The sequence below is a fragment of the Sorex fumeus genome, unplaced genomic scaffold, assembly GCF_029834395.1.
Source record: "Sorex fumeus unplaced genomic scaffold, SorFum_2.1 ptg000079l, whole genome shotgun sequence".
NCBI classification, from domain to species: Eukaryota; Metazoa; Chordata; class Mammalia; order Eulipotyphla; family Soricidae; genus Sorex; species Sorex fumeus.
The window spans coordinates 7,957,843-7,983,742 of NW_026606136.1; the positions used below are offsets into that span (position 1 = coordinate 7,957,843).

The window sequence follows — 25,900 nt, forward strand, 5'->3', positions numbered from 1 at the left end:
CCCAACAAGCTTTTTCTTTTCTTCTCTTTCTTCTGGTTTTGGGTCATACCCTGCAGTGCTCAGGGCTCACTCCTGGCTCTGAGTTCAGGGGTTTCTCCTGGTGGAGGCTGGGGGACCCTATGGGGTGATGGAATGAAACCGGAGTTGGCCATGCGCAAGGCAAGTGCCTTCTCTGAAGGCCCCCAAGTAGAGTTTTTTTTTTAATTATTTTATTTTATTTTATTTGCTTTTTGGGTCACACCCGGCGATGCTCAGGGTTACTCCTGGCTCATACACTCAGGAATTACCCCTGGCGGTGCTTGGGGGACCATATGGGACGCTGGGAATCGAACCCCGGCGGGCTTTGTGCAAGGCAAACGCCCTACCCACTGTGCTATCCCTCCAGCCCCCCAAATAGAGTTTTATTTACTTATTTATCTTGCTTTTTTTGGGTCACACCCAGCGATGTTCAGGGGTTACTCCTGGCTCTGCGCTCAGGGGTTACTCCTGGCGGTGCTTGGGGGAGCATATGGGATGCTGGGAATCGAACCCGGGTCGGCCGCGTAGAAGGCAAACGCGCCCCCTGCTATACTATTGCTCCAGCCCCCAAAGCAGATTTTTAAAAACTTGGTCTCTCCTCATTTGAACTAGGAAACTAAAAGGAGAGTGTTGTACTCGTGAGTTTATCTGTGACTGCAGGAGCCTGGGCTCTGCCTCCCTATGCAGCCTGGGACCCAGGCTCAGCCACAGCTCAGGCGGGAAAGGCGCCACCCCGCCCTGCCCAGGGCCCACACCAAGGCCCCCATTCGCGCAAGTTTGGTTTCTGTCCCCTTTCTGGAACCAGGAGAGTTGGGGACAAAGACACTGCACGGCCCACCACGCCCCCACGAGCCCCCCAACATCTTTGGGTGCGACCTGGAGAATCCCCAGCACCTCCAGGGAGATTTGGGCGGCCCCAGAACACAGAGAGCCCCAGTAGCCAAGGGCCCAATGGGCCAAACCATCAGGAGGGGCCCTCGGCGACCCTAGCACTGCTTGGGAGTCCCCCGGGGAAAAAAAGGCCCAGAGGACTGTGAGGGGGTCACAGCTTTCTGAGAGAATCCACATCTCCTCACTGAAGCCAGGGCAGCATGGGAGGAGAGGGCTGGCCTGGCATCAGGGCAATTAATTGTTGGGGACCCCCCAGCCCTACAACGTGTGCCCTCCCCCAAGCTGGGCCTCCTACCCACTCTCTGTTCATCACTTTAAGGAGAGGGGCCCCTCAGGTGCAAGCAGCCACCCACCCACCCCGCCCCCAGCTCTACATCACAGTTGGGGGCGGCATCTTCCCACAGGACTCTCAGACTCTCGGGTTGACTCGGCTTTCTGTGAAGCACTGAGGGGCAGTGCAGGCTTTGGGGACACACGGGGGGGGGGGGGGGGGCAGTCGCTGGAAACTGATCAAAGCACCCGGGGAGTCGGGGGTCACGGGGCTGACGCGACTTCCCTGAAGCCCTTCAACCAGCTGAGCAGGAACCGTTGGCTACATTTCCAGAACCAAAGAACGGCTGCCACTCGCTCCTGGCCTGAAACTTCAGGACAGAGGCTTGTGGCTTGTGCGTTTCTAAGCCGCCTGCAGCAGTGCCCAGAGGCCCCGATCAGGGTCCCTGGACGCGCTCCCAAGGCCGCTGATCTCCTGAAACATCTGCAAACATCTGCATGGCTTTGTTTTGCAGAAAGGACAGGCTTTTCTTCTCGTCTGTTTTGGGGCCACACTGGGTGGTGCTCAGGGATCACTCCTGGTGGGGCTCCAGGGGCTGTTGGGGTTCAAACCCACGTCAGCTGTGCATGAGGCAGTCACCTGACCCCTGTGCTACCTCTCCAGGTCTTATTTTAAAACATTTAAGCAGTAATCCTTGATCCCAAAGAGGCTAAAAAGTCACTTCCATTAAAGGAAAAGGGAGGCTTAAGTGATGGTATAGTGGGGAAGGTGTTGGCCTTGCACCCAACTGACCTGGGTTTGATCCCCGGCACACAGTAACGTCTGCGAGCACTGCCAGGAGTAAGCCCTGAGCACTGTCAAGTGTGGACCAAAAAACACAAAAAAGGTGAGGGACGCAAGTAGGAGAGGCAAGAACGAGAGAGGGAGGGAGGGAAGGAGAGAAAGGGGGACTCGGGGGTCTGTCCACGGCGGTGATGCTGTGCCCACGTACCCTCAGAGGAGCAAGAGGGCCAGGAGACAACCCACACGGCTCCTCAATTCCGTCTTGATCAAAGCAACCCAACGTAGGTGAAATTTGGGGTGGGGTGGGTGAGGCGTTTCCTTGCATGCGGTGACCCGGGTTCATTCCCCAGCACCCCCGAGGGTCCCCCGAGCCAGGGTAAGCCCTGAGCATGGCAGGGCGTTGCACCCCACAAACAAAACTCCCAGTGTTGGTGACACTTATCCAAGGGGCTCTCCTATTCAGGTCCGGGCGTACTGACGAGCAGAGAACGCGCTTTGCCACCAGGGACCACGCGGACCCCCAAGCTCAGCTTGGAGTAACCCCCGCGCCCAGCCCGGAGTAGCCCTGAGCATCACTGGCTGCAAAATAAAGCAAGGGCTCTGAGAACGCTGTCTAACTCCAGAACCTTCTGGAAGGAAGGTGCTCAACCACACAGGCTCAGTTCTTTTGTTTGGGGGCCACCCCCTGGGGTGCTCAGGGGCTACTCCTGGCCCAGTGCTCAGGGCTCAGTCCCAGCCGTGGCCCAGGGAGGCTCTACAGGCTCAGCCCAGTGAGCGCTCTCCCCGCCCATGTATTGATAAAAATAGATGTTTATGAAACCCATGGAAATTCCTGAGACTAACAGTATCCAAAGTTACTTCTCCGGTTGTACATTTCTGACTGTCAAATCCTGCAGAAGTGCCTTCAGTGGAGGGGCTGTGTGAATTTCAGCATGTAACTTTCAATTCCTCAAAGGAGGAATGAAAAAAGACAAAAGAGTGATACAAACTTCCTTATCTGCAGAATGCTTTTATTGCAACATAGGAAACTGCAAATAATTCTAATACGAATTACCAGACGTCCCTTCTCACTTGAGAATAGAAAGCCGTCGGGGCCCGAGCGACAGACCAGCGGGGAGGGCGTTGGCCTTGCACGCGGCAGACCCGGCTTTAATCCCCGGCACCTGATGTGGTCCTCCGGGCCCTACCAGGAGTGGTCCCTGAGCACAGAGCCAGGAGTCAGGCCTCAGCATCCCCGGTGTGGCCCCAAAACAACCCCCCTGAAAGAATAGAAAGCAAACAAGCGAAGCCCGTTTCTCCACACCATGCTCCCCGAGCCTAGTTTGAATCTGTCTCAAAAATGCCCCGTGCTTCTCCCCACACACCTTTGTTCCCAGCAACACCGACAGACTCATCTAGGCTTTGTTCCAAAAGGTGCACATGAAGCCCGCTCTGTCCCCGGCCTGCCACTCCTTATTCTCGGCACCAGAGAGGCGTTCTCAGGCTGGACACTGGCTGCCTCCTCGGTGAAGACCCCTGACGCTTTCTTTAATGCTCTTCCCAGAACTTCACTCAGCTCCCACTGAGTGCATAAATCTGCAAAAGGCTCTTGGGTCCCCAAACACCTCATTTGCTGAGGCCCCAGAAAGGCAGCGGAAATAAGAAAACAAAGTGAGAAATTCAGTATTTCGCTGGGACTGCTTAAGGCCAGCTGGAGAAGGGCATTAGCATGTTTTGATAAATTAATCTAAATTAGCAAGAGCGGAGGAGACTGCCTTCCTCACCGCCGGGACCCCCCTTCCCTGCCTCTCTGGAACTCAAAGAAGAGCGTACTCACCTCACGCTGCCTGCCTGGCTCGCACCCTCCAGCTCTCTGAATTCTCAATTAACTTGAAGCTTATTAAAAAAAAAAAAAGCAGTGGAGAGGTTTGACTTCCCCAGAAACAGTCAGATGCCAACTAGGTTTTTAAATGAGGAAAAGCAGCGTTCCTCTAATTATATAAGCTCCAGGTCACACTCCAGCACCAACTAATCAAATAACTGAATGGTTCAGCTCCAACGAGGAAAAAAAGAAAGGGCTTCAGGGGACGGCTGGTATCTGAGAGAACTGGAAACCTTAACCCTGAAAAGCTATTTTGCCGTCAGTGAGAACAGCAAATACTTAAAGAGCACATAGATCAATGCCTCTAATTATTCCAGGGGGAGATGGGGGACTTTCTTGTGCAGTGGATATTTTTCTATGTTTTCTGTACCTTTTGAGTTTGCATTATATGTTCTGGTCCGTGGAAGCATCTTTTCTGCCTTATTCTAGCTTGTCCTATTCAGAACTGCTTAAGTATAAAATTCTTATAAATAGCACAAAAATATCTCACCCTAAGACCATATGTTCCTAAGACCGTATGTGAATCTCAAGGACAGTCCAGAAAGATCTCACTTTGGGGGCCAGAGTTAATGGTACAGTGCGGTAGGGTGCTTGCCTCGCACACAGCTGACCTGGGTTCTATCCGGAGTGTCCCATATGGGCCCCTGAGCCCCACCAGACGGGATCCCTGAATGCAGAGCCAGGAGAAAGCCCTGAGCACTGCTAGGTGTGGCCCCAAAACGAACCCCCAAAACTGTGATTTTTAGTGAGAAAATACAAATGGATCCAAGCAGTTGGCTTGTCTGTGGCAGACCGAGTTCAGTCCCAACAATGTAAGTGGTTTCCCGGGCACAGGAATGAGCCCTGAGCACCCAGCCAGGAGTCCAGCCCTGGCTTGGCTGCTGGGGCCCCAAGACTAACAAAGAAACAAACACACGCATACATCCATGGGGCTTGGGCCCGGAAGTGCTGAATGGACCGAGGGCACGCTGACACGTGGGAGGCCTGGGCTCACCCCAGGACTGTATAGTCCCCAGCCCAGCACATAAGCATCATCTGGTGTGAACCCCCAAATCAAAACAAAAGCTAGAAGTGGCTTAATAAGAACTCTGAAAAGCAGGACATGACCGAACTCCGGCAGAGAGCTGGCCACTGACTGCCAAGATTGTAAAGTTCTGCGCATTTATTAAAACGGAGCACTTTCAGTTGAAACTATTTTGTGGGAATATTGCTGATGAGCGAACTGCGAATGAGAAACACTTATTTTCCAACCCATTAGTTTAAGGTTAATAATATTTAATCAAAATCTGCTTTAAAATGGAATACTTCTGGGGACTGGAGCGACAGCACAGCAGAAGGGCATTTGCCTTGCACGCGACCGACCCGGGTTCGATTCCCAGCATCCCATACGGTCCTTTGAGCACCACCAGGAGTTAATTCCTGAGTGCAGAGCCAGGAGTAACCCCTAAGCATCACCAGGTGTTACCCAAAAAGCAAAAAAATCACCATAATAATAAAATAAATGGAAAATGTTGATTTCTTGCTATTAGCACGTACCATACATATCCAAAGAACAAACAGAAATCGTCGCCACTGTCTTCTTCTTAGAAATCTCTTTGCCAGGGGCTGGAGCAGTAGCACAGCGGTAGGGTGTTTGCCTTGTGTGCGGCCAACCAGAGTTCGATTCCCAGCATCCCCTATGGTCCCCTGAGTATCGCCAGGGGTAATTCCTGAACACAGAGCCAGGCGTAACCTCTGTGCATCGCCAGGTGTGACCCAAAAAACGAAAAATAAAATAAAATAAAGAAATCTTTGCCAAATAGGTGTATTCCTCACATTTTCTGTTTTCCATGTCAGTATAGGAAATGTCAAACTTTCCACTATAGGTAAAGGCCCTCCCGTTGTTCATCGATTTGCTCGAGCGGGCCCAGTAACGTCTCTATTGAAGACTTTGTTGTTACTGTGTCTGGCATATCAAATACGTCACGGGTGGCTTGCCAGGCTCTGCCGTGCGGGCGAGATACTCTCGGTAGCTTGAGGGGCGGAGGAATCGAACTTGGGTCGGCCATGCTGGCTGCGTGCAAGGCAAACACCCTACCGCTGTGCTATCGCCCCCTGACATTCTCTCCACCTTCAAACTTCACTAACAATCTCCTATATGACCTTATAGCTTCTGCTCCCTATCCAATCCCAAAGCCATTGTTACCTGTTTTTATTACGGCAAGACCTACTTCCAAATATCAATTTCTGGTTTTATTTTTTATTGCTATAGAACAAACTATCCCAAAATACTAGTGGCTTAAAATAAAAATAAAATAAAATAAAAATAAAACAAGCACTCTCAACTGAACCACAGTTTAAATAAACTATGATAGGGGCTGGAGCAATAGCACAGTGGGTAGGGCGTCTGCCTTGCACGCGGCCGACCCGGGTTCGATTCCCAGCATCCCATATGGTCCCCTGAGCAGCGCCAGGGGTAATTCCTGAGTGCAGAGCCAGAAGTAAGTCCTGTGCTTCGCTGGGTGTGACCCAAAAAGCAAAACAAACAAACAAACAAACAAACTATGAGATACAAATAAAACTGAAAATGGCACGTGGCTTTATTGGTAAAATTCTAAGCGAGAAGCAGCAACATCATGTGGAACACTGAGTAACGGTTTCCCAGGTTTCCCATGTCCTCCTTGGAGCGCTTGGATGAGTTCGAATTCTGGGAGGCGTTACATGAGGATCTTGAGTCTCAGGCCTGGAGCAGAGGTGAAGTGGAAGCTGCCGAACCACTCCAGCCCGTGGATGTCGGTGTACTGCCCCTCGCCAGCCACCCTGCAGCAGGAAAGACCAGTTTGTTCATTGACCAAGAGCAAGAATTCAGGTGAGATTGCGCAGCGTGCAATAGACTGCTGGAGTGAGCCCTGAGCACAGAGTCAGGAGTAACCCCTGAGCATCACTGGGTGTGACCCCAAAACAAATAAACAAACAAACAAACAAGCAACAACTTGAAAAAATGCCTCAGAAAAATCATGTCCAATGAAAGAATTATAAAATTATCTCCAAAGGGGCAGGGAGAGAGCTTAAAGGGCTGGAGCACGGGCTTTGCGAGTGGGGTCCGTACTGCCCCTCCCAGGGCACTGAGCTGGAGGGTCTTGAGTACCACCAGGGGGCGTCCAAACAAAAAAGGAAAGACGAGCTGGAGTGATAGTACAGCGGGGAGGGCCTTTGTCTTGTGTGCAGCCGACCCAGGTTCGATCCCCAGCATCCCACAGGGTCCCCCAAGCACCACCAGGAGTAAGTCCTGAGTGCAGAGCAACAGAAACCCCTGAGCATCACTGGGTGTGACACCCCCCCGCCCAAAAAAGAGCAAAGGACAAGTGAGAGGAATTGGGGGCATAGATTTTCTCAATAATTCCAACAGATTTTCCATGTCGGCACTGACTATGAAAGTCTTATAGGAACGGGAGTCGAGAAACAAATGAAATCTCTGGCAAATCACCAGCAATGAAATCTCTAGTAGGTTACCAGCAAAAATTCTATTTTCTTTCAGAGGTTCAGGCTGATCTTAACCATTTTTTGTTTGTTTGTTTGTTTAATTGAATCACTGTGAGATACACAGTCACAAAGCCGTTCACGGCTGGGTTGGGTTCAGGCATACAATCTTCCAACACCAGTTCCTTCCCCAGTGTCCATTTCCCACCACCACTGCTCCCAGTGGTTCCCAGTTTCCCTCCCGTCACCACCCCTCCCCAGCCTGCTCCATGGCAGGCACTTCCCCCCTCCTCTCTGCCTACTCCTTCGGGGCACGAGGGTTTGCAATGCAGGCACTGAGAGGTTAGCATGTGTGTCCCTTCACCTCCTTTCAGCACACAGTTCTTACTCAGAGTGGTCCTTTCCAACTCTCTTTGTCATGGTGGTCCCTTCTCTGTCCTGACTGCCTTCTCCCCCCAGCACCTGAGGTCTTAGCCTTTGTAGACTATCTCCCCCTCCCCAAATGACTCCACCACTCTAACAATGTATTATATTCTAATGAACACATTTAAAATATACATAGGTATTAATATATAAATAAAAAGGTAAAGGCCCTCCCGTTGATCGTCGATTTGCTCGAGCGGGCCCAGTAACGTCTCCATTGGAGACTTTGTTGTTACTGTGTTTGGCATATCGAATACGTCACGGGGAGCTTGCCGGGCTCTGCCGTGCGGACGAGGTACTCTCAGTAGCTTGCCGGGCTCTTCAAGAGGGGCGGGGGAATTGAACTCGGGTCAGCCATGTTGGCCGCTTGTAAGGCGAACGCCCTACCGCTGTGCTATCGCTCCAGCCCCCAATATATAAATACATTTCATATATTTTAAATATCTATTTTAATTAAATATATTTTTAAATAGTGATAACTGGGTCTGGAGTGATAGCACAGCGGTAGGGCGTTTGCCTTGCACGCAGCCAACATGGCCGACCCGAGTTCGATTCCTCCGCCCCTCTCGGAGAGCCCGGCAAGCTACCGAGAGTATCTCGCCCGCACGGCAGAGCCTGGCAAGCTCCCCGTGAAGTATTCGATATGCCAGACACAGTAACAACAAAGTCTCATGATAGAGACCTTACTGGGCCCGCTCGAGCAAATCGATGAACAACGGGAGGACCGTGACTGTGATATATATACACACACACATATATATAGTACTTAAGCAATTATACCTTGAAAGAATCTTTAAGAATTACAGGAAGAATTTTCATGTTTACCTTACCTATTTTCATTGAAATTTCCAGTGTACTTTGCCCCTGTTGGAAATGTGTAAGTCCCCACTCCATGAAACATATTGTCTTTAAACTGTCCTTCGTATACTGCACCTGAAAAATGTTGTAATCTTCCAAAGCCATTCATCTGTTTAGAATCAAGGAAATGACCTTAGTAACTAATTCTGTTTCCCTGGTACCCATCAAAATTGAACACCTATATCTATGATACACCTAATTTAATCTTTCGTTGCATTATCCTTCATTTCTAGAAACATGTTGGACAGTGGGCGGGCACTTGCCCTGCACATGGCAGACCTGGGTTTGGTGCCTGGTGCCCCACACACTCCCCGGAGCCCCAGTAGGACTCATCGCTGATTTAGAGACAAAAGCAAGCACGAGGAGGGTAGTGCGATAGAGAAGGGACCGCTGTGGCAATAAGAGCTGCGAATGATCACACTGACAAAAGCTGAAAGTAGGTAAAAGGACAAACTTGGTAGCTTTTCGGTATCTGTATTACAAACCACTATGCTGGGGGGGGGGATAGGGATAGGGAGAGAGAGAGAGAGAGAGAGAGAGGAGAAATGCTTGTCATAGAGGCAGGTTGGGGGTTGGGGGTGATAGAAACTGGGGACACTGGTGCTAGAAAATGTACACTGGTGTTGGGACACTGTGTGACTGAAACCTAATCATGAACAGCTTTGTCAGGGTCGACCTCACAGTGATCCAATAAAAAGATCTTTAAAAAATATATAAAGAGTAATGGGGCTGGAGCAATAGCATCGCGGGTAGGGTGTTTGTCTTGCACGCGGCCGATCCGGGTTCAATTCCCAGCATCCCATATGGTCCCCTGAGCACCACCAGGGTAATTCCTCAGTGCAGAGCCAGGAAGGACCCCTGAGCATCGCCATATGATACCTATATCATGATATAACCATAAAGCAATCTATATACATATATAGACAGAGCAAGCCATGAGCATTGCCAAATGTGGTCTAAAACCGAACAAAATGATGCTTGATCATGTCCTTCACATGAAGTCAAATGGTCCTGACCTGGGCATATGAGCAGCAAGGGGTCCCATGATGATAATGGGGGTCTGCAAGATTGCTGGAATACAAGGAGCTTAGGTTTATCAGGTTGCACCCATCACAGTGCTCCCGAGTCATTCCCATTACAACGTTTGTCTGTAACTACTTCCTTGTGCTCTTTTCCCCAACCAATTTGTAAGGTCTCATCCTTCTTAGACACTGAAGCAGTACTGTAAGTTAATATTGCCTTTCTCCTCTCTTTATGTCTTTTGAGCAGTTTACTTTAATGCAATGTCCTTTTTGTAGAGATACAGGAAGACAATTAATTAATATTATGCTTTGTAACTTAGGAGTTGATTGGCTTTGAATATTATTCACTCCCGGGCATCTGCTTTCTCAACTTAAGCCTCAGTTGCCCTCACTTCCTAGCACCCCAAGGGCAGGGTCCCGACGTGGGACTGGATGGAACCAGGGCAAGCTGATAAGTTATGTGCTACCCTGGCATCGCGATGGGCCAGGCCAAGGTGCCACGATTCTTAACTATAAGAGTTTGATCATAGACAAATGCTGTCGTGATCTAAAAGTAACGACGAGACTAGGACCCTGCTGCTAAGAATAGGAAAGATATCTGGCCTGAGCACGGCAGTCTGAGATCGAGATGGCCCTGGGAGAGCAATTCTATGAGCTCAAAGTATTTCTTACTGTGTCCATACAAAATGATTTATATTATGTATGCTTATATGTTGGTCGGACAAGGAGAGGAGAAACACACCCAGGGAAATCTGTTCTACGGTGGGTTGATCTGTCCTAGCAGCAGTTTTCCCGTGTGTCCTGACTAGCTTGGATGAGACTGAACTTTCTCCCCTTCAAACTGCCTTCAGTAAATGATTTCAGTATATTGAGGCAGTTTCCCTTAGCTCACAGGAACCTAGCTGGTCTTAGGTATGCAGATCCCAGGTGCTAAACCAGGCCTGATCTTGGGGATGTAGATGCCTGGCTCCAGGCAGGCTGATCTTGGAGATGTAGATTCCAAGCTCTAGCAGACTGGTCTTTGTTCTGCAAATCCAAGTGCTTGTAGCTTGTAAAAGGTGAGGCCAAGATTACCGGCTGGTGGGTGTAAAGAAACAATGTATGTTTTGCTGCCTCAATGTTCTTTCTGTAACTCCTTTTGATGACATCACTGTATTGCACCCTTTAGAGGTACTATGATCTATATAAGGGAGATTTCAGGGCTCTCTGGGGAACAGTGCATCAGAGAACCTGGGAAGACGGGGCTGAGGACTGAAGCTGAGAGAAGAAAGGCGCACGTGCTTGAGAGATCCTGGGGCCTCCACGACATACATCTCTTCCATGTAATAATCTGCTGCTAAGACCAACCAGCTTGGCCCCTGTTTCCTTCCTTCGCCTGACCATCGTCATCAACCTCCGTGGAGTGGGGAAACGGCCTGAGACTACCGAATGCGGGCGGCGGGAGAGATAGGCTGCTGGTCCCCTTGCCCGTCCTTTTTTGTGTGTTTACACACAAGGTATCTTGAAAATACCAGAAATCCTAAAGAAAAAAACGGTTCGGCCAGCCCAGACACCTGTACTCAGAGTTGTAAAGAAAGACACACATGCTTTTAAGCCCACCTAGGCACACATTCTCATTGGACAAGAAATCTGAATTGCGTTCAGTCATTAATAAAACAGGACTATTGGGAACTGGAGAAAGTACAGCGGGGAGGGCACTTGTCTCGCATGCGAGTGACCTGGATTCAATCCCCAGCACCACATATGTTCCCTTAGGCCTACCAGGAGTGATCCCTGAGCACAGAGTCAGGAGTAAGCCTTGAGCACCACTGGGTGTGACCCAAAAACTAACGCCAAAATCAAATAAAATGGGGCTAATGGTCCTACCTCTTGTGAATGCTACACGGATGTAATGAGAAAATCATGTGCTGGGCTTAGCTTGACTCGGTGAGCAGGAGAAATGAAGAAGCCAGGCTCTAACTACCCATGTGGATGAATTCAATATTACTCTGATGCTCGTGTCTTAAACATAACCATCTGACTTTTTAAATGGCCCAGCTTCCTCAGATGTGTTCTGAGTGGCAAAATGCCTGGAATAATCTCATCAGAAAATGGCTCATTTCCTGTCAGCACTTAAGACAACAATGATACCTTGTCATCTTTCCAGCTTCCAGTGTAGACGATCCCGTTCGGGGTGCTATGAGTACCTATTCCGTTTCTCTCAACAATTCCAGCTGACGTTCTTGTACACTCACCATCTAAGAAGAGAGGAATACTGGGAATTCTAAGTTGGAGCACTGGCTAAGATTTGTCTGACCAAGTACACATGCCCAGGCCCACACACTACAGGCCCACCCTCTGTGGCCAGCCACCCGGGCTCCTTCACACTGCAACTAACCAGTGAGTCCAGAGATAGGGCCAGAGAGTTGCCAGACCACTGAGAAATACAGCCCCTGGAGGCTGACCGACTCCAGAGTTAAGGCATAACACTCACGCTGCTAGCCTTACTGTGAGAGTTAATATTTCAAGTATATTCATCTGGGGCCAGGGAAATAGATCGAAGGGTTGGCACTCACACCTGGTGAGCGGGAGGTCCCGAGTTTGATTCCCAATACCACATGACCCCTGTGCAGTGCCAGGTGTAGCGGTGAGTGCAGAGCCAGGAGGAACCCCTGGGCATCGCGGGGGGCATCCGAGCACACCACATCCTCGGCTCAAGACCGTTAGACACCCACAATCAGGCCAAGTCTCACAGGGAGTGGCCCCTGAGGGCTGCTGGGCAGGCCAGGCCCCCAAGTCAAACCTGCTTATCTACTTGTATTTCCAGCTTAGCTTTTCGATGGACTTAAGAGCTGTTTTATGAACTGTTTCAAGTCTAGCCTCACAGTTCACTCCTAAGCTATTTCATTTTAGTCCGTATCTCCAAAAGTTGAAAGGTCCACTTACCGTACTTGTCTCCATTTGGAAAAATAAAGTTTATCTTAGATACTTCTTCAGCAGCTTTAAAACAAACGAAGAGGAGTCACTTAAATGGAATGATCTGTCTCTGACACGCCCGTGACAAGGTGTTCTAAGAGTCAGCCTGCGGGTCAGGGCCAAGCATCCTGGGTCAAGGGCATTTCGTCTAACAGGAGCTCTGGCCAAATCATTCCGTCCGGAATACTTTTATAACCATTTTATTCATTTATAATTCACCTCTCTTTTATTTACTTATTTGCTTTTTGGGTCACCCCCGGATTCTGGCTCTGCGCTCAGGAATCGCTCCTGGCGGTGCTCGGGGGACCCGATTCACCTCCCTTTTAAAAGCACACCTGGAGCGATAGCACAGCGGGGAGGGCGTTGGCCTTGCACGCGGTGGACCCGGGTTCGATTCCCCGCATCCCCTAGGGTCCCCCCAGCACCGCCAGGAGCGATTCCTGAGCGCAGAGCCAGGAGGAGCCCCTGGGCATCGCGGGCGTGACCCAGAAAGCAAAAATAAATAAATAAATAAACGGAAGCACGCCTTCTGGGGTTTGTTCGCAGGGCCCGGAGCCTCCCACGGATTCTAGCGCAGCTCCAGCCCCTGCCCTCCCGGTTCCGCGTTTGTCTTCGCTTGGCTTTGGGGGGCCGCACCGGGCCGTGCTGGGGGAGGGGCTCCCTCCTGGCGGGGCCGCGGGGGGCAGCCCGGGCCCCCCGCACAGGACGCAACTGTCCTGCCCCGACGCGCCGCTGCGAAGCCCGTTTCCAGGACGGGGTGGGGGGTGGGTGAGACTGCGCGGCCGCGGGGGCCGGGGGCAGCGGGGGCGACCCCGGACCGGGCCGCAGGGCGCGGGGCGGCCGAAAGCAGGACGCGAGGCGGGGTCGCGCCACTCACTCCGCAGGGAGGCCTGGGACACGCGGGCGCTGCTCAGCCGCTCCCCGGGGGCCGCCAGCTCCGCGGCGCTGCGCGCTGCCCGCCCGGCGCGTCTCCCGTTGCCAGGGCGACCGTTGCCAGGGCGCTCCCCCGGAAGCGGACGCGCGGGGGCGGGGCCGGGCGTCGCCCCGGAAGTGGATGCCCGGAAGTGGATGCCGGGCCGAGGCGCGGCCAATCGGGGGGCGGGGGGCGGGGCGACGGCGCGGGCCCGCGGCGCGGCGGCTGCAGGTGCGGGGGGCGCGGGCCGGACCCGCGACCCGGGCAGCCCCTCGGCCCGGCCGCCCGGAGGAGGCGCCGCGCGCGCGCCCCGGAGCCCTCGAGCCCTCGCGGGGGCGCGTCCTCGCGGGCCCGGGCCCTGGGCCGGTGAGTCGGGCGCGGCGGGCGGGGGGCCGGCGAGGGGGGCGTGCGCGCGGCGGGACCCCCGGCCGGAGGGTCCTTCTCTTTCTTCTTCTTCTTGCTTCTGGCTCTTTGGGTCCCTCCTGGCTCTGCGCTCAGGAACGACCCCCGGCAGTGCTCGGGGGACCACGTGGGACGCCGGGGGTCGAACCCGGGCCGGCCGCGTGCAGGGCCAACGCCCCTCCGCCGTGCTGTGGCTCCAGCCCCAAGCCGGGGTTTCTTGACCGCGGACCCCCCCCCGGCTGCTTGTTTCACGGACTGGAGGGTCTGGGGGCGCGGAGCAGCCTAGATCTTTGCGTTAGAACGTCCAGGCGGACACAGTGGCCAGCTCCGCGGTCCAGGCGGGACAGAGCAGTGACACCTGTCGGCGCCCCTGCAGCCCGGTGCCTCCACCCCGGCGTGAGTAGGTCCGGGCTGCAGGGTCCCATCCCGCATCCCATCTGGTCCCCCAGCTCCTCGGGGCGATCCCTGAGCACTCCCGTGTATGGCCCCAAGGCCGGAAAAACACCGGAAGGAAAGGAAGTCGCTCTCTGGGCCAGCAGAGGCCGGCTCAACTGGGAGTGGACGCTTGCTCTCTGCACCCAGCCAGTCCCTTTCTCCTCGGTCCTGCCCTTGCATGCCAAGCCACCGCGTCTCCTGGGGAAGGAGTGCTCACAGGGAGGCGACAGGCAAGCGGGGAAGTCCCTTGCCCCAGCGGCGGCCAGTACTGAACTGCCCTGCCCTGCCCTGTCTTCATTCACTGCAGGAGCCCCCCCAAAAGACTGGCCTGTGCTCGCCCTCATTTTCTTCTGTCCCCAGCCCGGGGCCTGCCGTGGCCTGCCCTGACCCTGGAACTTCCCAGGCCTGGCATGCCGGGTCCTGTCTGGAGTTTGCCAGGGGCCAGTGTGGCATGCCCTGGCACCAGCACCTCCCCTGCGGCATGTCCTCTCTAGGGACCCCAGGGAGGACAGGATGGCTTGCAGTGCACTCACCTCTCCTATCCCTTTCACCTTGATCCATGAGCACTCAGGAACGAGCCAAAGTGGGGCCAACCCACCCGTAGATTCTGAATTGAAGGTGGGGGTGTGGAGGGAGCGGGAGAGAGAGAGAAGAGGATATGGTGGGTTTCAGTTCTTGGGTCAAATGGTTGGATTTTTTTTTTTTTAGCTTGAACTTTCTAAACATTGGTGATTACAGAGTTCAGGGTCCAGTTGTTCCAGATACTGAGTGTTTTCCACCCCCGGCGCCACCACCCATGTGCCCTTCCCTCTACCAGTGTCTCCCGTTTCCCTCCCACCCCCAGCCTGCTCCCTTACGAGGCATAAAAGTTTCCTTTGTCTCCTTGTCCCAACCTCTGTCTTGTCACTGTGTTGCTGAGGGCCCAGCCTGAGGGTCCGCAGCTGTTGGGCTAACCTGGGCCTTCTGGGTGCTGTTTCCACTCTCTGCGCGGGCACTCAACTCCCTTTTCCCATCTCACTTTCTGTGCTTCTCCTGGGCTGTCTCCATGAAGTTTGGAGGTGTTTCCCGACCAGTATGCGCCTGTTCTCTGTCCGGGCGTTGGAGCTGGGCCATCGGCAACTGGGGTCAGCCGTGCAGCTGGGTCGTTCCTCTGGCAGCGCCCGGCTGTGGGTGGGTTGGGTGCTGGGCCTTGGGCAGGGCGGGGACTGGGAAAGGGATGCCGTGGACCCTCTCTCCAGACTTCATTCCTTTACGTCACGGCAAGGGTGCTAGAGGAGCGAGTGACGCCGTTTGACTTTGCTCCCTGTGAAGACTCAGTTTTCAGCTCCCTGCGAGCATCCCGCCTCCGGCCTGGACTGCCCAGCCGATCCTCTCCTGCCCGAGTCTGTCTAAGGGACACAGGTCACCCTGCACCCAGCCGGGCAACCTGACGGCTCTCTCTGAGGCATCTGCCTGTTGGCGCTCACCGCTGCTTTCGTCACAGTAGCCACTGTTGTCCACAGCGGGACACGCGGATGCAGAGCACACAGTCTGGACACCCGGCGGAGACTCTTCCTCTGGAGGGTGGACTCTTGCCCTCGGCCCCTGAGTGGACCTGGAGTTTATGCTCAGCCAATATGGGCCGAAGGGGAAGACCAGTCCTGGACGCTTCTCTGCGATCTAGGAGGAAACCCGTGGGCACAGACAAGGCCAGACAGTCCCAAACCCTCAGACTGACCACAGGCCCGAGGGGCAGCAGGCCGGGCCTTGACAGACTGCATGGGGTCCAGCTGGCGGGAGGGCTCTTGTCCGTCGCTGTGGCGTTGTAGGGTGCGTACTTTCCAAAGACGCGTGTACTCCATCGTACTCTTAAAATGCAGGCTTGGGCCGGAGCCGTAGAACAGCGGGCAGGTCGCTTGCACCCGGCACCACGTGGTCCCTTGAGCCCCACTCGGAGTCACCCCTGAGCACAGAGCCAGGAGTCAGCCCTGAGCACCATTGGGTGGGACCCAGAAACAAAGCAAAAAATCTGTCGAGTCTTGCAACAGGGAGCTTTCTGGGCCAACATTAGGAAACAAGCAGAAAATTTATGTTTGGGCCGAGAGAATGTCGATGTCAGGGTGCATGCCTCTCAGTGGCCAGCGCTGGTTCCCCCCGGCTGATACAGATGGTCTCTTACATAAAATCATGAAGGTTTGTGGAAAGGATCACTTGACATCCCGTTATTCATCGATTTGCTCGAGCGGGCACCAGTAACATCTCCATTTGTCCCTGTAGCATGCTAGTGTAGCCCAATGGCATCTGCTCGCTCCAGGAACACGAAGAGCCTCAAACCATTCATTCAGGATCTTGACGAAGAAATCTGACCATCTTGTAGGTGGGCGGCCATGCAATCTTTCGACGTCCCGTGGAATCCAGTCAGTAATGGCTCTAGTTCAGCGGTCATCTCCAAATTGCATTACGTGTCCGGCCCATCTGATTTTCGACACCTTGGCAAACAAAACAGCGTCCCTGATTCCCGATCGTCAGTGGAGGTCAGAACTCCGGATTCCTTCTCTCACTTGAGTGAAGTGTGATACTCCAAGCACAGCTCTTTCGATTCCTCTTTGGGAGACCCGAATAGTGTTCTCATCCTGTTTGCGTAGGGCCCAGGTCTCAGAGGCGTATGTTAATGCAGGAAGAACAGTGGAATCGAAGAGATGTGCCCGGAGCCGGAGGTTCTTCGTCCTCTTAGCTATTTCTTCGACGCTTTTGAAGGCGTTCCAAGCCGCTCTCTTCCTCCTGCGCAGCTCAGGTGCCAGGTTGTTCGTCATGTTGAATTCTCGACCTAGGTACACGTAACTGCTGCATTTGGAGGTGTTCGTTCCGTTGAAATCAAATGGAACGTCAGGAACAAGTCTGTTTTTCATGAACATTGTCTTCATAAGGTTCAGCTGTGGTCCGACCTTTCCACACTCACGGTCGAAGTCGGCCAGCGTTTGTGCTGCTTGGCTAATGTTCGTGAAAGGAAACCGTGGAATAAACAGGCTTTCTTCGTCTAGTGGAGCTACCATAGGCATCGTGAGTGCCAGGCTCAGTGGCAGCCTCTTGAGAGACTTGTCCTGTCCCTTAAAGAAGCTCCTTTGGGAGTGGGAGGGGAGGGAAACTGGGAACACCGGTGGGAAACATACACTGGTGGCGAGACGGGTGTTGGAACACTGTATGACTGAAACCCAACCAGGAACCACTTTGTAGCTGCTTATCACACAGTGATTCAGTTTAAGAAAACGCCTTTGGGGGCTGGAGCAATAGTCCTCCGGGTGGGGCATCTGCCTTGCATGCGGCTGACCCAGGCTCAATCCCCTGCCCCACATCTGATTCCCCGCGCCCACCACGAGTGATCCCTGAGCACAGAACCAGGAATAAGCCCTGAGCACTGCCAGGGGTGGCCCAAAACCTGAAGAAGAAGAAGACCCTTTAATGTCTCTTGCAAAACTGGTTTCAAGACTATGAACTTCCTAAGCTGTTGCCCATCCACGAAGCTCTGTATTGTTCCATCAGATCTCAGTGTTGGCCCAACTAGATCGAGTATTCTTGGTGAAGTTTTGGGATTTTCAAGCAATACCCCCTTTTCTTTTGTGGCCTGTAGGGTCTCATTTAATCTATCTGCTGTGACTTCTGGATTTCCTTTGTATGTAAGTTCCTTTATTCACCTTCTTGCTTTCACTTTTTTTGTCCTTGTCTTTGCATTGTTTTCTGGTTTCATTTGTGTCTTAGAATTTTCCTGTGTGCATCTGTCTTCCTCCGCTCTAAGAAGTTCTTGTCTGTGATTTCTTTGGCTGTGATTCTTTATTGAATTCCTCCCATTCTTCAGGGACTCCAATAATTCCTCCTGATCTTTGCTGGTGACCAGGCCCTGAGTGTCCTGGTCACGCTGGACAGTTCCCTGTGGTTCTGGCTGTCTGCCAGAGATGTTTGCTTTGTAATAAGGAGGGCTTAGATCAGACGTCCTGCAGCTGGAACAGTTCAGCTGTGCTGGTAAAGGAGTCCAGGGAGTGCCCAGATCCTGCAGCCCTTCCTGGCCGCGTCTGACATGGCTCTGTGGGCTGGAAGGGTCAGTGTCAGGCCAGCAGGTGCTGCTTGGACCTTGCGGTGCTGGAGTGGCTGCCAGGGTTCCCCCGGTGTCCTCGGGGGACCGTGCAGGGCTGGGGCTTGACCAGAGCAGCGGTACGGCGGGCAAAGCGCTTGTCTTGCATGCAGCTGACCCACGAGGCGTGGCTCCTCAGCGCAGACCAAGAGGAAGCCCTGGGCAGCCCAGGTGCAGCGCAGACCCCCAAAATGAGTCAGTGAATAAGATGCATTTTGCTTGATTTCTTCCAGACTGGCGGCGGCCATCCGCGCTGTTGACAGGTGGCCTGAGCTTCCTGCCCCGTGAGACCTGCGCGCTTTTGCTTGCAGGCCAGCATGAGTTCCGTGAGAAGGAAAGGCAAGCCGGGCAAAGGCGGGGCCAAGGGGTCTTCCCGAGGCGGGAAGGGAGGCCGGGGCCAAGCCGGCAGGTCCCGCGGCAGCGGCGGTGGTGGCGGCAGCAGGAAGGCCTCCAGCAGGACATGGGACGACGGCGACGACTTCTGCATCTTCAGTGACTCCCGGCGCCCCTCCGCCTCCAGGTGCTTTTGCTCTGGGGTTTGTGGGTGTATGTCGTCCGGGAGGGGGCCTGCGCCCCATCTCTGTGCCCCCTGGCCATCAGGTGTGAAACCAGTGTCCATTTCTTTTTTGGTTTTGGGTCACACCCGATGGGGCTCAGGGCTCCCTCCTGGCTCTACACTCAGGGATTGCTCCTGGCGGTCCTCGGGACCATACAGGGTGCTAGGGAACCTGGGCTGATTGCTGGCAAGGTGAACGCCCTCCCTGCTGCACTGTCGCTCTGGCCCCTGAGCCAGCATCCATTTCTGCGGAATACGGGATGGGGAGACGCAGATGGAATCGGAGTCAGCCCTGAGCACTGCAGGGTGTACTTCCCCCCAAAACGTAACCCGAAACCCACACGGAAACGACCGAGTCTGCTTCAGTGTGGGTTCTGTGGGCTCGTGCCTGCCGTGGCCCAGCTGCCTCCCGGTCGGTCCCCTGGCATGCTCGCCTGTGTCCCCTGCAGACCCCGCAGCAGCAGCGGAGGCGGCAGCGGCGGGCAGAGGGTGGAAGCGCGGCCCCGGTGGCGCTCGGAAGCCAAAGTGCCCCTGCAGAGGCTGCACATGACCTCGGAGAACCAGGAGAAGGTGAAGGCGCTGCTCCGAGACCTGCAGGAGCAGGACGCCGATGCGGGCTCCGAGTGAGTGCTCCCGGCTGGCCTTGGGGTCGTGTCAGCTCTGAGCCTGCTGGGCCCCCTCCCCGGTCAGAAGGGTGCACGAGAAGCAGTAAGAATCTTTGATAAGCAGTATCCCGAAGGGGTGTCGCCCGAAAGCAAAATAACCCCCCAAAATGCAGGTTCTTGGGCTGGGGAGAGTCAGTTCCGTCCGTGAGCACTGCTAGGAGAGCCTGAGAGAGAGAGAGACGGAGAAGAGAGAGCCAGAAGAGAGTTGCGGGAGAGAGAAGCAGAGAAAGAGAGAGACCACAAGAAGGGGGGAGGGAGAGGGAGAGGAGAGGGGAACGCAGGCACAGGCTCTCACTCGGTTCCGCACGCTTGTCCTGTGTGAGGCCCAGGGAAGGTCAGGAAGGCATCTGTGCCTTTGAGGCACAGGCTTCAGGGGCACCGGGGGGCTCCTAGCACAGCCGTGTGTAGCCCAGGGGGTCCCCGGCACTGCCCTGCGGCCTTCCAGGACACAGCTGAGAAGACAGACTCGGGTGCCTGTGGGTTGGGCTATTCCTCCCTGCTGGGGACCTGGAAATGCCATCCCCTGAATATCGGGGTTCCGACATCCCTGGTGAGGTCGTGGGGATAATGTTCTGTTTCAGAACGGCCGACGCCGGGCTGGCCTGCGTGTAAGTCACCGGGCTGCTGCGGGCCCCCTGCGCCCTCCGGCTTCAGTCTGAGATTCTCAGCCTCTGGCAGAGTTTCCGCCTGAGATGGAAAGGCCGTAACACGTACTCCCGGTCCCCCTGCCAGGAGAGATGTCTCGGGGGAGGAGGAGGAGGAGGAGGAGGAGGAGGATGAGCCGGTCGGAGACGAGGAGCAGTACTGGGTGGCCGGCCGAGAGGCGTCCCTGGTCCCCGACTACGACCCTTCAGAGTACGGAGGCTCAGGGGCTGTGGAGCCCCCCGAGTGCCCCGTCTCCACAGTCGCTGTGCAGAAGCTGTCCAGGTGACTTCCGGGCCCTCCCCACACCTCTTGGTGGGCCCCACCCCCCGGGGAGGGCGGGCGTCCCGGGGCCCCCCTGCTCGCCCCGGTGCCCGGGCTCAGCCCAGTGCTCTGGCAGGTACGGCTTCCACACTGACCGCTGCCGGCTGGCCCTGAGGGCCTGCGACGGAGACGTGGGCGCGGCGCTGGAGCTGCTGCTCACACAGTGCTTCGCCGAGGCCTTCGGGGACAGGGTGGCTGTGCCCGAGGCCGCCGGCGCCAGCCTGGACGAGTGTGTGGAGCAGCGGCAGGAGGAGGCCTTGGCCCTCAGGTCCATCTGCGGGGACAGGTTCACCGAGAGGATCCGGAACCGAGTCTGGACCGTGGGGCTGGACCTGGACTACCTGACCAGCAGGTTCTGCAAGGCCAGGCCCAAGGACGACGCCGGGCACGCCCAGGGGCTGCCGCAGGAAGTCTGCAGGTTTTACCTCAAAGGCAGCTGTAAATTCGGAGCCAAGTGCAAGTTCCGGCACGAGGCGTCCCTGGGCCTGGTGGGCCGGGCAGACAGGCCTGCTGCCCGCGCCCCTCTCCCTGCCCCGAGAGAGGGGTCTTTTTTGTACGAGCTTGAAGTCCGGTTCCCTCGGGACCACCGCTACCCCCACCAGGCGCCCCTCGTGGCGTTTTATTCCACCAATGAGAACCTACCTCTGGCTTGTCGTTTGCACATCTCCGAGCTGCTCTTCAGCAAGGCCCTGGCGCTGGCGGAGAGCGCGGAGCCCGCCGTGTACTCGCTGGTCACCCTCCTGGAGGAGGAGGTTGCCGTGGCCCCGCTGCTGACCATCGGGCCCCACAAGCACAGTGGGGCCCCGGCCGGCGCCCCGCCCCGCCCATCGGGGCCCGCCTGCCACGGAGCCGCCGTCCCCAGCCGCTCTCCCGTGTCCAGCCAGATCCCGGAAGGTATGTGGGGTCAGGCCCGGGGCCGAGGCGCTGACACGGGGAAGCTCCTCCTGGGCCCCGTCTGCCTGTGGGCCACAAGCCCTGGCACGGCCCCCGAGTCGGCCATTTCTCCCTTCGTGTCTGTACCCCCTCGTGCTCTCGTGAGGGCCCCTCGAGGGGCTGCTTCTCCCCTCTCCTCACCCACCAGGCCCCCCGGCTCCTTCCAGGCCGGCTCACACTGTGATTCTCCCACCCTCAGACCAATGCCCTTCCCAGGGCCGGAAGCCACCCCTCGAGGAAACCCCCTTCTCAGGCTGCCCGAGTTCTCTGCCCGTGGCCGCCTCGGTGGCTGAGCGCGTGTGGGTGAGGCTGCCCCGCAGGGCCGGGCCCGCAGTTTCCTCCAAAGCCAGTGCTCCTCTCTGACGGTCTTCCTGGGTGCCGCTTGCCTCACCTGGTGGACCTGGCAGGGTGACGGGCTTGGTGCAGACCCAGGCTCCGTCCACTCACGCCCAGGCTTGCCCTGGCGACTGGTGCGTTCGTATACTCTGGCCTCCCCGACCCCACTGTGACCCCAGGTGCTTGTCATCCCGGCATTGCTCGTTGCCAAGAACTGCTCCCTTGGGGGCCGACCCCGGTGTCCGTCAGTGCCCCTGCTGCCACGGTTTGGGGGCTGCAGCGGCCGTCGGACTCTCCTCGCGGCCTGCTTGTGCAGAGTTTGGCCGGGCGCTCGGGACGAGGCTCAGCTGCTCGGGCTCGGGTCCGGGCCCGCTGTTGCCAGGACGTCCTCAGCACGCCTGTCGGGCCCCACCCCAGGGAGTGGGGGGTGTGCAAGCCCCTCTGCAGGATCCTAGTGGGATTGTCTCTCTGTGTTTAGTTATTATTTTGAATCGGGGCCACACCCGGCTGTGCTCTGGGCTCCCTCCTGCCTCTGCTCAGGGATCACCTCCAATGGGTCCAGGGCACCGGATCAGGGACCAGGGGTCAGACCGAGTAGGCCGGTGCAAGCAGGTGCCCTGCCGCTGTACTCTCAGGCGTCCTGTCTCTGGACTGTAACCTGCTTTCGTGCAGGCCGGCCATGAGTGCCTTGGCAGCAGCACAGCAGGTTGAAATGAACAGACCTGCCTTTCGGCGTAGGCCCTGCCTCAGTGGACGGGTTTGTTGATTTTTGTCCAAAAATGGCTATGGAAGGTGCTTGCCCTTGTCCCCTTCAAGTCGAAGAGGAGTCGGAGCCTGAGGAGGAGGAGGAAGAGGAAGCGGAGGAAGAGGAGGAGGGACCCAAAGGGCCCGCCCCCGTGCTGGTGGAGAGCGAGAGCTACGTGAACCTGAAGAAGGTCTCCAGGCGGCACGACTGGTCGGAGCGATCAGCCCACGCTGAAAACGCGAGGCTCTGCAAGCAGTTCCGGGCCAAGCAGGTAGCTGGGCCTGGTGCTGTGTGGGTTGGGCGGGGACTAAGGATTGGCGGTGTGGTGGGGGCCCGGGGGCTCGGAAGTGGGCCAGGGCAGGATGCCGCTCATTCTTCTGGCGCTAGTCCGTGGGGTTTCGTCCCTCCGTTCCCATGAAGATTATTTTAAAATCTCAAGTCAAGGGCCGAAGTGGTAGGACGGCAGGGAGGGCGCTGGCCCTGCACGCAGCTGGTCCGGGTTGGACCCCGGCATCCCATGGGATCCCCTGCCAGGGGTGATTCCTGAGAGCAGAGCCAGGAGTGCTCCCTGAGCACCTCTGGGTGTGGCCCCAAAGCCAAAACAAATAAAATGTAGATGTATCTGAGGGAGTCATTGGGACCGAGCGGCGTGGGGAAGTCGACTGGGGCTGGGACTCTGCTGGCCCCGCGGCTGCGTCTGGACCCCCGTGTCGGACAGGAGCGGTGAGGGTGGCGTGTGTGGGTGTGAATAATAAGGCGGAAGGAATTAAAATTATGTATCTGATCAGATCACTGTCCAGAGGTGATATATTTGGTGATAGAATTAAACGTGTGTGTTGTCTGTGTGTGTGTGTGTGCGTGTGCGTGTGTGTGTTGGGGGTGGGGTGGGGTGGGGAGACTCTTGCCTTGCATGTGGCCAACCCGGTTCAATCTCCGGCATCCCATATGGCCCCTGAGCCTGCCAGGGGTGATTCGGAGTGCAGAGTCAGGGGCGAGCCCTGAGCACTGCGGGGTGTGCAAAAAAAACAGAAACAGTCTGCTCAGCAGTGCTGGTTGTGCTGTTCAGTGCCTCGTGGCTGCGTGGGAGTGGTGAAGGTCACCCCTGGCTGGGACAGCAAGGGGAAGGGGACACAGAGCTACCCGGCTGACTCCTTCTCATGTGTGTCCAGAATTCCAGGCAGTTCCAGGCGATTCTGCAAGAACGACAGTCCCTCCCTGCGTGGGAAGAGAGAGAGACCATCCTTAGACTGCTGGCCAGGCACCAGGTGCTGGTGGTCAGCGGGATGACCGGGTAAGATGCCCCCCAGACGCATGCCTCCGCCGGAACTGCCCCGGGCTCGGCCGCAGAACTGGTTTAGCCTCAGAGAACTAGATGGTGGATGCATGCGGGCTTCCCTGTCAGATACGAGCATTTCACGGAGGCTGACGCTGCCGGCAGGTCCAAACCTTCAGACAACACAGAGACCCATCCGGGAAGCCCCAGGGTTAGAGACCCACCCTCAGGGCTGCCAGTCAGAGCTCTGAGACACAGCTGGGACATGTGGCAGGGTCAGATGCAGGGCGGGCACTTGGGCGCAGCCACTGACCAGGCTTCAGTCCACAGCTCCTTGTATGGGTTCCTGAGTACATCACCAGCTGGAAAACCAGCGTGAGTGCAGAGTGCAGTGTCCCTCCCCCCTTCGGGAGGAGAGTGCAGGCTTTGGTGTCCACCCCCAAGAGGAGAGAGCAGGGTACAGTGTCCACCCCTGGGAGGAGAGAGCAGGCTGAGGTGTTGTTCACCCCTGGGAGGAGACTGCAGGGTACAGTGTCCACCCCCGGGAGGAGAGAGCAGGCTGCGGTGTCCACCCCTGGGAGGAGACTGCAGGGTGCAGTGTTCCCGCCCCCCCGGGAGGAGAGTGCAGGGTGTGGTGTTGGTGTAGGAATGGCAGTGGCGGGTCTTTGTGCTTTTCTATGGTTCTGTGGCAGATCTCTGGGCTGCTCCGTGGTTCCGTGGCGGGTCTCTGGACTGCTCCGTGGCTCCCATCTGTCTCAGTATTTTCAAGAATATCAGCATTATGATTATAATGAATTTTGAAAACAGGGAGGTGGAAGGGAAAGGAGAGAACTCCCTAGCCTGGAGGACTGAGTTCTACACGCCCACTTCAGAAGTACTGATGGTTTGCTTGGACTTGGCGCACCAGCGATGCTCAGGGATCTCTGTGGCAGGGCTTAGGGGCCAGGAGGGGCGCCGGGGATTGGCCCCGGCTGGCCACATGTGAGGCAAGTGGCCGGCCTGCTGTCCTATCGCTCCAGCCCCCAAAAGCCCCACTTTTTTCTTTTCCTTTTTTTCTTTTTTTTTTAGTAGTGAATCACTGTGGGGTACAGTTACAAACTTACGAACTTTGGTGTTTGCATTATAGTCATAGAGTGATCGTTTACCCATCCCTCCACCAATGCCCATCCTCTCCCACCAATGTTCCCAGTATCCCTCCCACCACCTCCACCCCCTACCCCACCCCCCCACCCTGCCTCTGTGGCATGGCATTCGCTTTTGTTCTCTCTCTCTCTCATTGGGTGTTGTGGTTTGCAAAAGAGCCAATGGGTGGCAGTCATGTTTGGTCTACAGACTACTTTCGGCATGCTTCTCCCATCCTGGGAGGATCCTCCCAACACCCTTTACTTGGTGCTCCCTTCTCTATCTGAGCTGCCTTTTCCCCTAGCTGTGCTGCCTCCCTCCAAGCCGTGGAGCAGACCTCCTGCTCCTTATCTCTACTACTCTTGGTTGTTAGTCTCCCATTCCGTTACTTTATATTCCACAGATGAGTGCAGTCTTTCTATGTCTGTCCCTCTCTTCCTGACTCATTTCACTTAACATGATACTTTCCATGTTGATCCACTTCTATGCAGATTTCATGACTTCATCTTTTCGAATAGCTGGATAGTATTCCATTGTATAGATGTGCCAAAGTTTCTTTAACTCTTGAAGTCACTCGGGTTTTTTCTAGATTTTTTCTGTTGTAAATAGTACAGTAGTGAACATACAAGTGCAGATGTCATTTCGACTGTACCTTTTTGCCTCTGTGGGATATATTCCCAAGAGTGGTATTGTTGGGTCAAATGGGAGCTCAATTTCTAATTTTTTTTCATTTTTTATAATTTTTTTTTTATTGAATCACCAAGACAGCAGTTACAAAGCTTTCGGGTTTAAGTCTTGGTCATACAATGAAACACCCGTACCTTCACCAGAGCTCATTCTCCACCACCAAAAACCCCAGTATACCCCCATCCCACACCCTCCCCTCTACCTGTGGGACAGATGATTTT

At 55.4% G+C, this 25,900-nt stretch overlaps 2 protein-coding genes across 2 annotated transcripts in view; one reads left to right on the plus strand and one right to left on the minus strand.

Moving 5' to 3' along the window:
• Positions 1-6,484: 6,484 nt before the first annotated feature.
• On the minus strand, positions 6,485-16,132 carry MORN2 (MORN repeat containing 2). The gene is made up of 6 exons (XM_056130566.1): positions 16,009-16,132; positions 13,419-13,679; positions 12,512-12,565; positions 11,717-11,823; positions 8,537-8,673; positions 6,485-6,623 (listed from the first exon to the last, which is right to left on the minus strand). The coding sequence occupies exons 1-6, from the start codon at positions 16,130-16,132 to the stop codon at positions 6,521-6,523; spliced, it is 786 nt and encodes a 261-aa protein (XP_055986541.1). The 3' UTR covers positions 6,485-6,520.
• Positions 13,651-25,900, plus strand: part of DHX57 (DExH-box helicase 57) — a 32,426-nt gene continuing 20,176 nt past the window's right edge. The window contains exons 1-7 of the mRNA XM_056130598.1: positions 13,651-13,685; positions 18,708-18,916; positions 19,402-19,575; positions 20,350-20,544; positions 20,660-21,477; positions 22,669-22,868; positions 23,767-23,888. Coding sequence (XP_055986573.1) covers positions 18,714-18,916; positions 19,402-19,575; positions 20,350-20,544; positions 20,660-21,477; positions 22,669-22,868; positions 23,767-23,888 — 1,712 coding nt within the window. The 5' untranslated portion in view covers positions 13,651-13,685; positions 18,708-18,713. The remainder of the gene's footprint in view (positions 13,686-18,707; positions 18,917-19,401; positions 19,576-20,349; positions 20,545-20,659; positions 21,478-22,668; positions 22,869-23,766; positions 23,889-25,900) is intronic.

Excerpts from the sequence above, each read along its gene's own strand:
- MORN2 (XM_056130566.1), bottom strand. The coding sequence starts at position 16,132 with ATGGAGTACACGCGTCTTTGGAAAGTACGCACCCTACAACGCCACAGC. Across the intron at positions 12,566-13,418 it reads GTCCCAGGCCTCCCTGCGGA|CTGCTGAAGAAGTATCTAAG; the intron begins GTGAGTGGCGCG and ends TTTGTTTTAAAG. Across the intron at positions 8,674-11,716 it reads GAAGCTGGAAAGATGACAAG|ATGAATGGCTTTGGAAGATT; the intron begins GTATCATTGTTG and ends GATTCTAAACAG.